The sequence below is a fragment of the Polypterus senegalus genome, unplaced genomic scaffold, assembly GCF_016835505.1.
Source record: "Polypterus senegalus isolate Bchr_013 unplaced genomic scaffold, ASM1683550v1 scaffold_1390, whole genome shotgun sequence".
NCBI classification, from domain to species: domain Eukaryota; kingdom Metazoa; phylum Chordata; class Cladistia; order Polypteriformes; family Polypteridae; genus Polypterus; species Polypterus senegalus.
Window position 1 is genome coordinate 76155 of NW_024383809.1, and position 18291 is coordinate 94445.

At 40.1% G+C, this 18291-nt stretch overlaps 1 protein-coding gene across 1 annotated transcript; it reads left to right on the forward strand.

Moving 5' to 3' along the window:
- Window positions 1-4789: 4789 nt before the first annotated feature.
- LOC120521622 (verrucotoxin subunit beta-like) lies at window positions 4790-6074 on the forward strand (the record flags this gene model as incomplete). Its single annotated transcript, XM_039743117.1, has 3 exons — window positions 4790-5072; window positions 5232-5510; window positions 5647-6074. Coding segments are annotated over 3 exons (990 nt in total), but the record flags the coding sequence as incomplete, so codon positions are not given.
- Window positions 6075-18291: the final 12217 nt, after the last annotated feature.

Consider the following 18291-nt stretch of genomic DNA (forward strand, 5'->3'; position numbering starts at 1 on the left):
GCTCCACCCCTGCTATTACCATGTACACCCCACCTCGAAAGCCCACCTCCCCATACTCTTTGCATGTGAACTCTGCTCGCCTGCCCCTATTAGCGATCAAGTGATCGGCAACATCCTGTCCGCACCTCTCCCCTCGCAAGTTGTGAGGGACGAGCGGCAGGTGGGCAAATATTTTAGAAGAAAGCACAACGTACAAATTCTACATCGCTGGTGACCAAAACAGCTCTGAGTCTATCCAATGAGCCATAATGCCACTTCATTTGCCACTTCAACAGGTTCAAGAGTGAGTGAATTTGGCTGTAGTCTAATGGACTGGCAGCTCCTCTAGCAGTGGTTCCTGGTTTGTGCCCAGTATTGCCAAGATACACTCTTCTTACCCCAGCATCCTTGCATAATATTAAAAACTAGTAGAATACCTCAGCTCGCATGGAGAAGTAGTGTTTTAAAGAAGGTAGAAAAGAAAAGGAAAAATTTCAAAATAACGTAACATGATTGTTAATGTAATTGTTTTGTCATTGATATGAGTGTTGTTCTCATATCTATCTATCTATCTATGTTGTTCTCATATCTATCTATCTATCTATCTATCTATCTATCTATCTATCTCTATCTATCTATATATATCTCTATCTATCTATATATATATAGCAGAATACCAACTTCGAGCGGAGAAGTAGTGTGTTAAAGAAGGAGTAAAAAGAAAAGGAAAAATTTTAAAACTAACGTAACATGATTGTTAATGTAATTGTTTTGTCATTGATATGAGTGTTGTTCTCGTATCTATCTCATATATATATTTCTCTATCTATCTATATATATATACCAGCTTCGGGAGAAGTAGTATGTTAAAGAAGGAAAGAGAAAGAAAAGGAAACATTTTAAAAATAATGTAACATGATTGTCAAAGTAATTGTTTTGTGTATTTGGCGGCAGCGCCACGATGTTGTTTTCGTAGCTGCATCAGAAAATGTACCACAACGCCTGACACGCCCTTTTACTGTTTTCTCACAGCTTGATTGCTGCTGTCATATATATATACACACACACACACACACACACACACACACACACACACATACATACATACATACATACATACATACACACACACAAATTATATACATGTGTGTATGTATGTATGTATGTATGTATGTGTGTGTGTGTGTGTGTGTGTGTGTGTATATATATACACATACATATACTTGTGTATATGTTTGTATGTGTCTATATGTGTGTGTATAGGTTTGGTCACTGAGTGCAAGGGAAAAATAATAAATTATAGTCTATAAGTTATTAAACAGTAAAACATTAACGTTTTAAGAAGTACAGGTACATTGAAATTACATTTTCTATGTGAACATTCAAATTTGTGCCTCTGGTAATGTGCCTTACCGGCATTTAAAGAAAATTAGTTTTGTGTCCTCTGCAGTGTTAAAGAGAAAGGCTTTGGTTTGGGATAAAAGGAAAAAAGGTGTAAAGAAAGGAAAGTTGCCTTTTCTTTTATATAGTATAGTAAAATACCAGCTTCGCATGGAGAAGTAGTGTGTTAAAGAAGCAATGAAAAGAAAAAGGAAACATTTTGAAAATAACGTAACCTGATTGTTAATGTAATTGTTTTGTCACTGTTGTGAGTGTTGAGTGTTGTTGTCATATATATATATATATATATATATATATATATATATATATATATATATATATATATATATACACATATATACATACATATATATCTACATATATACACACATATATACACACACATACATACATACACACACACATATACACACACAGCTATTTCAGATCAGTGCAATACGCTGTTTGTTAAAACAGTTGACTCCTGCTCTTACGTGCAATAACAAATCAAATCATTCAGTTGTCTTTGCTCATATGTCATTTTAGAGCTGGACGCCTGGCATCTTTTTGGCCACAAGTTCGTTTCTGTTTGCTGTGACGTTCTGTGTTGTGGAGATTCTCAGGATGGATTGCAGGTGCTCATCAGTGAGGCGACTCCTGTGTGCTGTTGTGTTATTCTTTATCACTGAGAAGAGCTTCTCACACAGATATGTGCTACCAAACATGCACAAGGTTCGAGCCGGACGTAGACGGACTTTTTGTTCTTCAAAGTCACCAAAGCGCCGCAAACTCAGTGCGCAATAACTGTAGCCACCGCAATAACTTGCAGCATCATAAGGTAGACTTGATTAACATGGTAAGTGTTCGCAAGGCAGCTGAAGTGCTGCATTATGGGATCTGTAGTTTATTGTGTTACCAGCGCTTCATATACCCGGCTTTAATAACAATAATACAGTATATAAAATGATCTCGGGCGGATATAATTACACGCCGGGCGGATGTGGCCCTGCCCTTGAGTTTGACACATATGGACTAAATAGAACTTGAAAAGATATATTTTTTCAAATGTGATCGCAAGCAATTTAGATAGAGTTGACGCAAGACTACAGCCTGCATGCCTCAATAAGTCATCCTCCCTCGCTCTTACTTTTTACAGTTCATCTAATGAATACACTGAGTATGGCTTTACCAAAACAATCATTGATGGCGAATAAAGTATCCATTATTCGAGTATGTAGAGCGGGATATATATATATACTGTGGCAGTAGGGGCAGTAGTGCACCCTCAACCCTCAGGTACAACTCCGAGACCAGGTTACAGTCCAAGACTCTTTTATTTTCTCTCAGTGCACCAAGCACCTTCCACACTACTCATTCACTACAACTACACACAATAACCTCTCCTCCTCGCCCAGACACTTTGCTCCTCTCCCACCCAGCACAGCTCAGTGTCTGGACTGAGGCACCGTCCTTTTATAGCCCCTGACCCGGAGGTGTTCCTGTCCCAGCAGTCCACAGTTCCCTATTCCTTCCGGGACAGGGCAATCAGTCTTTACTTCACCCGAGCACGCCATTCCTTCCCGCCACGCGGACTGTGACGTACTCCGGGTCATAGGGCACAACAGATCCCACAAGTCCTCCCACAGCGACTCCTGGTGGTCCCAAGGTATCCAGCAGGGCTGTGTATAAACACTACAAAGTCCATAAGGCCCTGCTGGACCTCGGGCACGCATCCTGGTGTCGGAGAGCTCCTCCTGTCGACCTGGGGTGCGGACCGCCTGGGAAGCCGCAGCCTTCCACAATACATATATATATATACCCGCCAGATCGCAGCAGAAGTAGTGTGTTAAAAAGGTAGAAAAAGAAAAGGGAACATTTTAAAAATAACGTAACATGACTGTCAATATACAGTATTTGTTTTGTGAGTGTTACTGAGTGTTGCTGTCATCAAGGATTTGATTATCATTATTTCTTTCAATCAGGTTCGTATTTGTAGGATGTGTTGTGTTCAAGTTACATTCCGTGTTTGTCAATCGCTGTAAAGATGACAGGTTTCATTCATCGATTCATTTCTTACTGCATCAATAAACAGCTCGTCTTCTTCTTTATCTGAGACCTGACACACTGCATGCACGGTTTTTTTACACTGTCTTCCTTTAGCTGACATTGACTTTTCCACCGTGTGCTTTGTTTCCACAGTAGCTGCATTTATGAAATGCTCATCAGACGCTTCATATTTTTGCTGCCTTTTCAATTGTGTAGTTCGGTTTTTGTTCAGCTCTTTGGAACTGTTGCTTTTTATCTCTGCACTCGCCAGTTCACGTGAGCCGCTCGGTGTACTTGCATCGAAGGTTCCCAGCTCTGCTGGTGCCATCTCGTGCTATGTCCATAGCTTTATTTAATGTTACCTTAGTCCTGGCACTTAAAACTTTCTCTCTCAGTAGTTTGCTGAGTTTGTGCCAAACACCACCCTGACCATCTCATCTTCCTCTGCATAAGCACAGTCCTTCACCCGTGAATATTTAGTGGGAGTTTGCTATTGGATTGCCGCTGACGGACGGCCTTATATGGGCAGGCACTAAATTACAAAGCCAGCGCAGCCTGTCTATGAACTTAATTTAAAGTGTAGGTTTACATCGCTTTGTTTCAAGTAGCAGAACTCATGAATATGGTTGTATGTGTCACTCGCCGCTTCTTATTGTTTCGCTGCCTTCTCAATTATATAATGCATGTTTTCTTCAGCGCTTTTTGAGGTCTTCCTGGTTTTCTATGTACTGCATGATTACGTGGGAGGCATGATGATGTCACACGAAACTCCGCCCACGGCGTTGAAGCTCATCTCCATTACAGTAAATGGAGAAAAACAGCTTCCAGTTATGACCATTACGCGTAGAATTTCAATATAAAACCTGCCCAACTTTTGTAAGGAAGCTGTAAGGAATGAACCTGCCAAATTTCAGCCTTCCACCCACACGGAAGTTGGAGAATTAGTGATGAGTGAGTGAGTGAGTGAGTGAGTGAGTGAGTGAGTGAGTGAGGGCTTTGCCTTTTATTAGTATAGATGCCAAGAAAATGGATAGATTTTATATGAATTTTAAAAATACTGACGTTAATATCATTTGCATGCTTAATTCCTTAGGCAGGGATTGTCATCTCAAGATGGCTCCTTTGGAGATGGCCCTGGGCCGACCTTTCCAGGTGGGGATGCTCCACGACTGTCGCCTGACTTGCTCATTCCAGGTGGGTTAAAATTCACCATTTTAGGTTTGCTCTCTCAAAAAAAAAAACCTGCAGTGGTATGTGGGTCCAGGTTTGATCCATATTATATATTTTATTTCTTTAATTTTGTTTTTTTTCACCAGGTGTCACTCTATGGGACTTTGAAAACCTCAAGAAAGACCTCAACATTAAACCCCAGAAGAACACAAAATTCAACATCATCAAGTCAGACTCTTTGGATGAGAAAACCTCCATCCTAAACATGACAGCTTCACTTAAAGCGAGCTTCTTGTGTGGCTTGATTGAGGTCGGTGGGTCTGCCAAGTACCTCAATGACACCAAATCATCCAAACGTCAGTCCAGGGTCACCCTGCACTACAGCATGACCACCAGAATGGAACAGCTCACCATGAACCACTTAGGGAGGCAGAACGTCATCTATCCAGAAGTATTTAAGATCAGAAATCGGCCACCCATGTTGTCACGGCCGTGTTGTTTGGGCTCAGGCTTTTTTATTTTTGATCAAAACATCTCTAAAGAGGAACAGAACCAAGATATTACAGGACAACTAGAAATATTAATTAAGAAATTTATTTCTGTAGATGGAAAAGGAGATTTAAAATGACAGATTCTGACAAGAAAATTGCTGACAGATTCTGACAAGAAATTTGCTGACCATTTTAACTGCACGTTCTATGGTGATTTTGCCCTTCATCAGAATCCCACAAGCTATCAGGATGCCATGGAGATTTATACAAACTTGCCAAACAAACTTGGGAAAGATGATGAGCTAGCAGTGCCTATCCAGGTCTGGTTGTACCCACTGAAAAATCTAAATTCACAGGCTGCTCAGCTGGTACAAGAGATCAGTGTGGCACTCGTGTCCAAATCTCAGGAGGTCCTGGAGGAGATAGACGAGCGCATCAAGAGGTGTAATGACATCATGAAGGACAGTGTTGTCAATAACTTTCCGATAATTAAGGAAAATGGAGAACAATTGAAATCAATGCTAAATCAATATAAATGTATTTTCCAAAAAGACCTTGCAAGGGTCTTACGAAATATAAGGTGAGGGTGCAAACGAGGAACAGCTCGCAGACATCCTGAAGAAGAAGGAAGAGTCACCATTTAAGAAGCGTGGTATAACATCATGGCTGGATAAAAGAGAAAAGGAAATCAGTATGATCACAAATGTCTTTAATCAAATTAAAGAGATGAAACTTGATATTGTTATAAATGGCCTGGATACATTAATTTACAACAATAATATTAAAAATATTGTCTGCTTGACTTTCACCTCACTCCATGTGTCTCAGTCATACATATCAGTAATGAAACGCTACCTTCAGGCCCCTTGTCAGTCCTCAGATCATCTGTCAGAGCCAAGTGAAGAGTTAATCATCCAGAATTTCAGAAAGTATTCCCAGCAATTCATTGAGTTTGCTGAAATTAACCAAAATAGCATGACAACGAGATTTCGCTCACTCCATCCCTGATGACAAATCTCCTGGGGTGACAATCTATCTTTATACATCTGGGAGTCTCATCAGCCATAACTTTCAGCTTCCATCTAAACCTGAGCCTCTTGTGACTGATTCTCGAACAGACAACAGCGTAACCCTAAAGTTATGAGTCCAGAAGTTTGATTCAAAAGGGTACAGAGTGGAGTATAAACTACCTGAAGATGAAGAGTGGAAGACTGTGGACACAAGAGAGACCCTTGAACAGGTTACAATTACAAAGTTACTAGCTGACACAACATATCAATTCAGACACAGAGCCGTTTGTCAAGTTGGTGTGAGTCAGGCCAGCGACACAATTGAAGAGAAGACACTACCTGTTAAAAACTTAAAGGTAAATTTGCAATAAAACATCAAAGTGAGAAGATTAAAGATGGAAACCCTGGACTTTACCTTTTGCCTTTGAAATCAGAGTTCATAAATAATGAGAACAACATTGAAAAATGGACCTTTGGAAACAGGACATCTAATAAACCTGGAAAAACTATTATGGTCCTCGGAGCCACAGGTTCTGGCAAATCCACCCTGATCAATGCAATGGTAAACTACATTTTAGGTGTCCACTGGGGAGGATGACTTCAGGTTCAAGTTAATCCATGAAGAAACATCTAGAAGTCAAGCTGTAAGCCAAACGTCTGCTGTCACTGCCTATGAAATGAACTATCAGGATTATTTCAAGATCCCATACTCCTTCACTATAATCGACACACCAGGTTTTGGAGACACCACAGGAATTCAGCGGGACAAACAAATCACTGAGCAGATCACGAATGTTTTTCATCTCCACAGGGTGTCCAGCACATTACCACAGTGTGCTTTGTGGTTCAGGCCTCCCAAGCTCCACTCACACACACACCAAGGTACATCTTTGACTCCCTTTTATTCATTTTTGTAAAAACATAGCCAATAACATCCTAGTACTGATCACATTTGCAGATGGACAGCGTCCACCAGTTCTGGATGCCATCACGAAATCTAACATACCATTCCCAAAAAGATGACAAAGGCAGCCCTTTATTTTTCAAATTTAATAATTCGGCCCTTTTGCTAATAATGACAAGACTAATAGCAGTGATGGTCCGAAGTTTGACAAAATGTTTTGGGACATGGGTGCAAAGAGCATGGAGAGAGTTTTTAAGGCTTTAGAGAAGATGGATGACAAAAGTTTAGCACTGACAAACGAGGTGCTTAAAGAGCACAGGTGCTTGGAGACGGCAGTGGAAGGATTGCAACCTCAGATTAAAGTTGGATTGATTAAACTTGAAGAAATGAGACAAACCCGTGACATTTTAAATAAGCACATTACTGACATAGAGAGCAAGAAGAACTTTATGTATGATGTGGAGGAAACAGAGTCAAAAGAGAGAGCATTGCAGGCAGGGCGAGTTCATCACTAACTGTCAGAAGTGCAACTTCACCTGTCATTTTCCATGTGATTATTCTAATGATGAGGATAAGATCAATTGTACTGCTATGAAGAACGGGGTCTGCACTGTTTGTCCTGGTAAGTGTGTGTGGAATATTCACTCCAACCAACAGCACAGATTCATCTATGAAACTAAAAAAGTCAAAAAGACATATGATGAGCTAAAGAAGAAATATGAAGAAGCAAAAGGAGAAAAGAAGACAACTGAACAAGAGTTTGAGCGGCTTCAGCATGAGCTGGATGCTATGGAAGAGGAGCTTCATAAACTCATTGAAGTGTCTCATGATTGTATAAAACAACTTGATGAAATCGCCTCAGATCAAACCCGCTGTCCACTACCAGTACATTGAGCTCCTCATTCAGGCTGAAGAACAAGAAGTAAAGCCGGGATGGATGGAGCGAGTGAAGTCACTGCAGGAAGTGAAAGAACAGGCAGTGATCATAGAAAAACTCAGCAGAAATGAGGAACTCCTACCAAATGAGCAGAAGAAGCATGACAATCAAGAAGAAAGGAAGAAAAAAGGAGAAGGGCTTTTAGGTTTAATTAATACAACATACAAGGGAGGTAAAAGATTAGTTTGTGATTTGTGTAGTAAAGATGTAAAATGATTGAATGTTGTCTTACTATATTGATGATGTTTTACAATCACCACAATTTATAAATTAGGGGCTCTGCCCCGCTCAATTCGCTGTCACCTCCGTGGCTCTGCCATTCGCTGATGCAGTAAACTGATGTGCTGTCAGGTCCATCGATGAGCAATAACTGCTGACAATTTCACCAAGAGTGCATTTTTGAATTGTGTCAAAAACTGCTCTTTGATCATCGTTTAATTGTGAGTACATTTCCCAATATCATTTTCCATGGCCTTCCACAGTAAAATCTTTTATCTGCTGTTATCTCTTTCTTTACCTCAGATTCATCTATTTCTTCTGGAAGATCTAAATTGCTGAATCGTTAAACGTTCTGCTTCTAACAGTTCTTTCATGATTGAAAGAGCCGCTTGTTTATTCGACTTTTTCGATAATGGTCCGCTGAATGCTTTCCATAATTTTCATCATCTTCAGGAAGTGTCTTGATATGTCAGGAATCATTACAGAAGTGACATCAGACATCATTTTGAAGATATAGTCGTCCGATTTACATAATCCAGCTGCTCGTGCTGCTTCTTGAAAAGTACCATATGAAGTGCCATCTATAGCTACAACATCTTTATACTAAGTTGCTCCTTTCAATTCACGTAACAACAATTTAAAATGAAACTTTTAGATATCTTTTGCTGATATAATATTTAATTCGAACAACATTTTCACAATTAATTTTTCTTGGATGCCACACTCCTTTTTTTGTTTCTGCTATGTGCAATGTTGAGGAATTTGTGCATATGTATATGCTTTTGCATTTATGTCAGTTTTATTAAGTTCAAAATAAGCCAATAATTTTGTATTTTTAGTTTTATCTTCCTGTAAAGCTTCAGCTTCTTTGCCTTCTTTAAATTGAATCATAATCTGACCTGGTAAATTAAATAGTAATAATTCAACAGAATGACTTTGATCGTGCATTGATAATTCCATTAAATGTCACCCGCTTTCTATTGCACTGACATACCGAGTATCTAAATATGCTTGAACTTCGTCCTGAGACTGTGCTTTGGATAAAGTAACAGGTACTATATCGTGCTGCTTATGAATGCACTTGTAGATGACTTAATATTCATAACTGATGCACAATACTCAACATTAATAGGACAATCAAACCGCTTGAGCAAATGCAGGTTATACAGTACAATCACTGATTTATCGATCATCACAATTTTATCATATTTCTTTCTGTGATAAGTAAAAATAATAATATAATAATAAATTTTATTTATAGGGCACTTTACATTAGCAGATAAAAACAAAGATAAAACAACAATAATTTTAGCATTTTGTTAATATACTTTCCTAAATAGAAAAGTCTTTAGCTGTTTTTAAAAATAGATATGTATGTTGTTCATGACGATTATCTCTGCGACAATAATCAGGAAAGCCAGCCTTTCTTATATTTGTTGAATTAACGAAAGCTTTAGGATATTTCTTTAAACACTTTTTTTCTGTTGAGTCCCAAAATACTGAAATGGTTGAGAGGAGGGCAGGACCAAAAAATCTCTTGGCAATAGTCTCGCTCTCGCCTCAAGATTTTCTTTTATAATAGAGAAATATGTAAAAATAACAGAACTCTCCTAAGGCCTGAGCTCCACCATTTAGGTTTGTTGTTTAACGAGTTTGTTTTAAGCAAGTTGGTGCAACACTGAAGTGCACTTTGAGCCACAAATGAAAGAAAAATGAGGAAAACTCTACTCTACGTATACAAAATTATATATCTGCAGTTCTATATTTGTATTGATTGAATTACAAAAAGTACACATGTCAAAGTACAATTGTTAATAAAAGGAGGAACACAAGCTGTAGTTGGTGTCTTTATTGACTGAGGGTGATCTTTTCTGTCTGTTTAGCTTATTCATTAATTTTTCCTTCTATATAGTGCCTTTCACATCTATCTATCTATCCATCTATCTATCATATAGTGCCTTTCACATCTATCTATCTATCTATCTATCTATCTATCTATCTATCTATCTATCTATCTATCTATCTATCTATCATATAGTGCCTTTCACATCTATCTATCTATCTATCATATAGTGCCTTTCACATCTATCTATCTATAGTGCCTTTCATATCTATCTGTCTATCATATAGTGCCTTTCTATTAACCTTTCCCCCAAAGTTATTGCACTCTACATTTTTATTTGACTTCATGTCTCACTTTTGGACATCATGAGTGTGTTTCTTGATTATTTTTTCTTTTGAAGGACATTTTCTTTTTATGAATGTAATGCACCTGCGTCAACCTCGTTGAGAGGTTTACTTACCTCATTGGTGACTTTTTGTCTGGTGACTCTTCTATGAGGTCAGTGGATGAATTGGGAGAGCATGGGGGGTCATGAGGTAGCTGGAACGGGGTTGTGGTGCCCTGATATCTTTGAAAATGACGAGGGCCCAAGTCTTCAGAATCCTGGAGCTCCCTGTTTGTGAGACATGGACGCCATCCAGTGACCTGAGATGAAGACTGGACTCCTTTGGTGTCTCTTCGGAGAATCCTTGGGTGCCACTGGTTTGACTTTGTGTTGCTCATGGAGTCCTGAATGAGGCACATGACCTGCATTGTGAGGGAGCGCCATCTATGGCACTACAGCCATGTAGCACGCATTACCCGAGGTTGATCCGCTCAATGTTGAGGACCAGGTCAAGGAGATGCCCACATGACACCTGGTTACAACAGATAGAGAGTCATTTCCAGATGGTGGGGCTGGACCGTGTATCTGCCTGGTGGGTTGCCAACCAGGATCCCAAGCTGTTTTGTCGTGTGGTGGGTGCGGTAATATGCTCTACCAGTGCATGCCCCCAACCTGACCTTACCTGAATGCACCTGTTCAACATGCTTTCTCATTTGTTCTAATTAATAATATGACTTTTAAAATCTTTGACCATGCCTGCCATGGATCTACCTGGTAACATTTACAAGCAGTGCGGAGGAGATTTCACCCCTCATTCCTGGTGTGAATAAGGTGCTATATAGGCCTCACCCGCACAGATTCACACTGAGGGATGTGTGGAAATAATACGTTTTTATTTTTCTCTGCAGCCATGTGGCACATCTTCCCCATGTCCCACAGGCCCAAAACACCAAATACCACTACAGCAATACTTCCTCTGCCGCCACCACTCCTCTCAGGCAACCTCATTCTCTTCCCTCCATTCTGGCTAATGAGTGGTGGATGCTGGCCCTTTTATAGCCCACCCAGAAGTGTTCCCGTGCTTGATCACCTGTGGCTAAAGGCTCCTGATCCATGCAGCACCCCCCTGGTGGCCACCCCAGATCCCCACAGGGCTGTGGAGAACTCCATCTCCCATGTAGCCCTGTGGAAACTGAGGCACCAATGTCACCCAGGGAGGCTGCCACCAAGTGTTCCGGGAAGTACTGAGGGAGTCACGGCTGCTCCCCGAACATATGCAGAAGGTGCGGCGGGAGCAGTTCTACTTTCCTACAGAAAAAAAATCCCCAATTTTTAAGAACGTATTTATTTTATTCATTTGTATTATTTGTAAATATCTGGACTGCTTTAAAAAGCTGTCTGCACGGGCTATTAAGGGAACTAACCAAATGAACGTAATGGCCTGAGTGACCTCTCCCCATCGCCCACCTTCTTATGTTGTTTTTCTTGTTTCCTAATCCCATTTTTAGTGACGTCTTCAAGGGTAGTCCGCTCGCAGGACCCTCATTGTTGAGGACCCAAGTGGCTGGACCAGGTGCCTGTAACACCAAACTGTGGCAGATAGAGGGTGGGACTGGGCCGCGTGTCTACCTGAGGGGCTGCCAGCTGGGATCCCGGCTGTGTGATGTGACAACGTGCTGTTCCAGTGCAGGCTCCCCAACCTGACCTGACCTGATAACTCTGCCTGCTGATTTGTAGGCTCCTGCCTGAGGTTTTGCACCTTTATTTCAAGGACATGTGTCACACACGGGTGCGTGGGAGACGGTTTATAGGCTCAAATGGTGTTAGTTCACAGTCTGACCAGGGGTTGGCGCTTGCGCCTGATCCCAAGGGTGGCATTTGGGGTGGCAAGTGGGCAACCTTCCCAGGCCCTGCACCTAAGGGGACCTGCTTTTGAGGTCGGTTATATTCTTCTGTTATATTTTGATAAAGTCCACCTGTTATCTTGCAAACATTTAGCTGAATATCGTAATGAGAAAATCCGGTGTACGTTAACATTATTTTGATTAAATTCACCTGTTTATACGATCCACACATACCGGTAACAGCTGCCTGACGTGAATCGGGTTTGTCAGCCCCAGGCTCTGCACACCACTAAGGCCGCTTCTGCCTGACGCCTGCAGACCAGCCAAGACCCCTTCCTCTCAATGACATCATCACCGGTCCACCCACCATTGACGCCACTCCCAGTATCCTCTGATGACTTCATTTCAGGCACCCTGAACCAGGACTGTCTCAAACAGCATTACAGACACCCGTTGTAAAGCAGTGCACTGGGACCCTACCTACACAACCCTCATTAAGTCACAACATACATAGATTAGCATGGGGGCTCGTGGGGGTTGGGACTGCCCAGCGTTAAGATGGCCCTGCCCTGAATCCATCTTCCTGCCACCTCAGTTCTAGTTCTGGCTCCTCCTGAGTCCCCCTTCCTCCATTCAGCCATATTGATCGACTCAGCCTACAACTTGTTAGTCATTTCGGTTTTGAACTCCACAGCTGTAAATCCCAAACCTTTTCCTGTCCGCTGCCCCTTTTTATTTTACATGATGAGATGATGATGCACTTTGGGCCTGGTTAATCCTGCTGCCCCAAACCTCCAGGGTACCAGTGCCAGTCAGTATTTAAATGTAGCTTGTGTAAGTTCTCCGGTTCCTGATTGAGTTTTCTGCTCTCCTCCTACCTCTTAAAGGTGGGGTTTGGTAGCTGGAGTCGCTGTGAATGTGAAGAGGCCCTGAGCATGTCATAAACTGGTATCCAAATCAGGGTTGGTTCTTACCTTGCCCTTGAGGCTACCAGAATAGACTTCATCTGCCTGTAAGTGTGAACTGGGAAGAAGAAAATGGATTGTTGGAATTTGGGATGATGGATGCTGTATTTTGGGAATATAGAAGTTGGAACTTTTGGAGGGCAATATATTGTCCTGTCAAACTCAAAGTGTGTCAAGAAGACCACAGCCAGCAAGTACCATAACCATGCCCTCTGTGTTTGTTAGCCAGGACCCTGATGGCATCCCAAGCAGAGGTTTTAAGCCTGATGTAGAGACCGTGAGTGGAGATACCGTGCACGCCTCTTTAAGAAGATCGGGAAGATCTTGTTAAAGTGGAAGGAGGGCTACTTCATCAAGAACCCAAAGAAACGAGAACCTCAGTTCAGTGCTTGAAATGGAGACAGTCTTTCAATTGTGATACAGTGACATTCGAGATCTGGGATACATCAACATTCATTTTGAAAGGGTCACAGGGAATTATGGTGTGGACCTGATGATTCCTGAAGAGGTTCTGGTTCTCAACGGTACTCTACAAATATAGGTGCTGGTATGAGGAACCATCAATCGATCACCACGAGACAGTGAACGTTGACTGAAGGGTGAGGTCCCCTTGAAGATTCTCAAAGGAAAGGTTGTCAGTACTCTACATTGAAATCAGAAGAGTTGTCGGTACTCCATACATTTCAAAGCACTTCCTCGGCTCCTGCTCAAACGATGGAGGGATGATAACATTGTCTTCGTCCAAGTCTGTAAGACCTGCTGTACAGGATGAGGGAAGGCGTCATTCCCAGCACCAAGATCAGCAGGGCTGGCTTTCACAAGGATAGAGCAGAAGGCATCACTGCCTTGACGATGAGAAGAACGGATGTGTGGCAGGGACGTGCGGTCAGGGGCAGGCATCATGAAAAGTAAAAAAAAATTAATGATAACTTAAAATAAATGTGTCCAATGGTCTGCGATATAAAGTTGTTTTCTGTGTGATTCCAATGATCATTTTTATAGTCAAAATCGTTGAATTGGCACCAGGGGCGGACTGGGCAATTTGGGCAATGCCCTATGGGCCGTGGATTCTGGTCTGGTCATGGGCCGCCATTTCATGAAATAAATTTGGTGTACTGGTGGTGTAAAAAGTCTCCAGATTAGCGTATTATATGAGCACCCTTTCATTTGAGTACTGGCCAGACTCTGATATAAGGGAGGATTTTAATTAAAATTAGTAAATTTCAATTGAAGGAGACATTCTTTAAATAGTAAATAAAGCTGAAGAAAAACAGTGGCTTCCAGTCCAGGTAGTGTTCCACGCTAAAATATGCTAAAAAAAGAGGGAATAAGGGGGGTTAACTAAGAGAAAAACAGACTGTGCTCTTTGGAGTTAACATTCTGAAAAAACGTGAAATTAAACATCTGAAAGATCATAATGATAGTAAAGAAATGGGTTCTTCATTCTAAATATGGGTGGGAATGTGCAAATTTCTTAGAGGGCCCTCATAGTAAATAAATAAAGGCACATTTTGCATTATAGGGCATTCTGATATATTGATTTCTTTCCTCATTTCCTTTGTGTGTAATATTGACATGTTTGTGTGAAATATAGTGGAGTACATCACAACAAAACTAATGGAAGGTTCACTTTTATATTTTTGATGCATTAATGAAATATTGAATGAGACATTTTATTAAGATTCTAAAAAACTAAGATCCAAATGTATGTGGTATTTTAATAATTAGTAATAAAAAGAAAGAAAGAAATACTACTTGGGATACCTGTATAGAAACCTTAAGCTTTTATATAACAAGTTATAAGGGGTTACAGATGGAGTTCAAGATTATTTTTTGCTGCTAAATAACCTTTGAAATAATTTAAAGGACTTTGAATGGAAAGGGATAAAATATTTTACTTCACTGACCTTATTAATCTTAGCTATGGCCCAAATATACTCAAAAGTGAACACCTTGTGTAAAAAGAAAAATGTTTTTAAGACTTTTGTACATTTGAACAATGCTTTATAATTAGATACATGGGAGAGGAAATGTGGAGCCTAATTATTATTATTTTTTATATGTATTGTCAAAAAGAAAAAGTAATTAAGAATTTACCCGTCCAGATTGTGGATTTCTTTCTTGACTCTACTTGCTATGCTAACTATGAGATGTTCTCTGGAGGTTGCTGGTATACTTGACAGTCATATAATGGAGGGCTACAATTAACACTAAGACAAATTTATTATAATTGACTGAAGTCTTCTTGATTTTACACCAACCTCCACGGAGCATGGCTCTTTAACCAATACATACTCAACCTTCTCTTTGGTTTTGTTTGTTCTCTATCCCTGACGTATTGTCTTCCCTGTAAGGGAGCTATAAAATTTGGCTTTTATTCAATGATTATATTAATGGGATCAGCTTCAGATATCTCTCTTGCTCCACATCTCTTCTACTTATAAAAATAAAAACAGCAATATTGACACAAGTGTCAATAAGGGGGGAAGGGTTGGTATAATAAGTATTGGTATAAGTATGTTTAATTTTGTTTAAATTTTTACATTTTGAAACCAGTTTCAATTTTGGAACTATTTTTTAATTATTATGGAACAAATGCAGATAATTTGAATATTATGTCAATATTATTGGGACCAATTTTTGTAATGATTTATTATTGAGTACATTTCCCTTTGTAATACATTGATTGACTTTAGGGTGGCACGGTGGTGCAGTGGTAGCGCTGCTGCCTCGCAGGTTGGAGACCCGGTTCGCTCCCGGTCCTCCCTGCGTGAGTTTGCATGTTCTCCCCGGTTCGCGGGTTTCCTCCGGCGCCCGGGTTTCCTCCCACAATCCAAAGACATGCAGGTTAGGTGGATTGGGGATTCTAGATTGGCCTTGGTGTGTTTGTGTGTGTCCTGCGTGGGTTGGCACCCTGCCCAGGATTGGTTCCCCTGCCTTGTGCCCTGTGTTGACTGGGTTTGGCTCCAGCAGACCCCCGCGTGACCCTGTATTCGATTCAGCAGGTTAGAAAATGGATGGATGGATGATTGACTTTATTTTTATAATGACTTGGGACATGTTTTTAATTGAGTGGAAATTGCAAACCGCAGCCAAACTGGAAACAGCTATAAAGGAGGACTTGAACATTGTGTTTATCAATTTAAACTTTTACTCTTGACTGTTTAAAGACAAATTGACTTAGACAAGTACAGACTGGATTGAAATGACCGCTTGTTTCACTGTTAGCAATATTTTTAATAGGGGTACCCCCAACGAAACAGATCTGACATCTTATGACATATTATTTTTTGGATCCATAAGTAGCTACCAATGAAGAATTAATATGCTGACTATTTAAATGAGCGTTTTTAAGTCTTTACATCTGCAGGTGAAAGCTGTTTTTTCCTAGTGCATCGTAGATGACAGCATTTGAAGTTGAACCAAAGATTGGGCTGTGATAAAGGTCTGCAGATAAACTAATCATCTGACTCAAGGAGAACCCAGCCATACCGGAAAGGGAATCAAATTGTGAATCAGGCCATCGATCAGCTGACTACTGGACAACGCACTATTTGTAAAGTTAATCAGAATCAATCTAATCTAACATAAGGGATCTATTAGAGATTGTTAAGTGATTGTCATTGCAGGGGCATTCCACTATTACTAGTTAGGGTCAGTCCAGTTTAGATATTCTAGATTATTAATTGTAGTATTATAGGAAATAATGTAGAGGTTAACATTTACGAACATTTATTTAATTGAAAAGAATAATAGTAAGCATATGGGATGACACACATAACTAGTATTTTGGGGATAAGGGACACATACTATAGGTCAGGACATCCATATAACTTCTAGAATAGGATGATACAGTTTAGGCTAGCATGTTGATGGTGATACAGGTCAAAATGATTAACATCATGGCTTGTTAAGTATATGTATTATAAAATCAGTGAAATGAAGTAATAATTTGGGCCCATAGGAGATGGAGTGTCTTATACATACAGTGGTGAATGTGTGGTCTGTGAATTAAAAAGGCCCAGATGAAGTCTGAAGATCTCTGAAGATATGAATCCTTAATAAGAAGCTTGGGTATAACCCTTGAAATTGAAATTGAAATTGAAATGAATGTGACCTCAAAAATGACCCAGTGATTTGCATTTTGGAAGGTAGTGCTGACATCTTCCGAAGGGAGTGATTGATTAATCTACTGTCCACAAAATGGCTGCATTAATGGTAAAGGTGGCTCAAGATTGACACAGCTGCTGGGTGTATATTTGGGCAATTTTATGAATGAGTGTGTTAAGATGTGAGCATGGTGAGGTGTGTAAGGACTTTATCTCTGATTATCATTGTGCACAGCGGTGACAACCTAAAACGGAGAACTTTTGAGTTATTTAAGATAAATTTTATGCCATCTGTATCACCAGCAACAATATTATTTATAGGTCTGATTGTAGATGAACACAAAGAACTAGGTACATTAAATAGTTATTTTACCATATTTAGGAATTGGGACATACATTATGTGTTTAGTGTAAATCCATCTTAGAAAGGAAAGGTAAAACCAATATAATTAGTATTAGCTTTATTTGAAACTGGGAATCATGGGGGTTCATGTTAATGAAGCAGAAATTACTCTCTTTAATGGTATTGTTATATATTTGAATGGTATTTTTTGCTTATTACCAGTTTTCTAATTAGTTATTACTAGAGTTGCTGTCAAACAAGTGTGCATCCAATTTCTTGAACCATGGACATCTTCAGTTACAGATTTTTATTCTCTTCTTGATGACAATGTGGATAATGAAATACCAAACCAGAAGAAACTCCTTGGGTGAAGTGCTAGTAAATCAGCCCTCAGGGATATTATAATATTATTATTATTTTCTGCTTTATAATAACACTATTTTGTGACTTCCATGGATTATATGATATTCCTATGATGTTTAAATTTATCTGCACCTGTGATTGATTATGCATATTTTTTGACTGTTAGGGTAGGGCCAGGAAGTCTTTTTACTCCTCTTAGTTGATTGATGGGGAAATGTTTGGCTCCCTGTGCCACCAGTGGAGGGGTACGGGTGTTGAAGATTAAGAAGAACTGCAAGGGGTCCGTGATCCGGCCCTAAGAAGAATTGAACCAACATCCCCTACTTTTCTTTTGGAATCAGGAGTTAGATGTTGAGGTTTGAT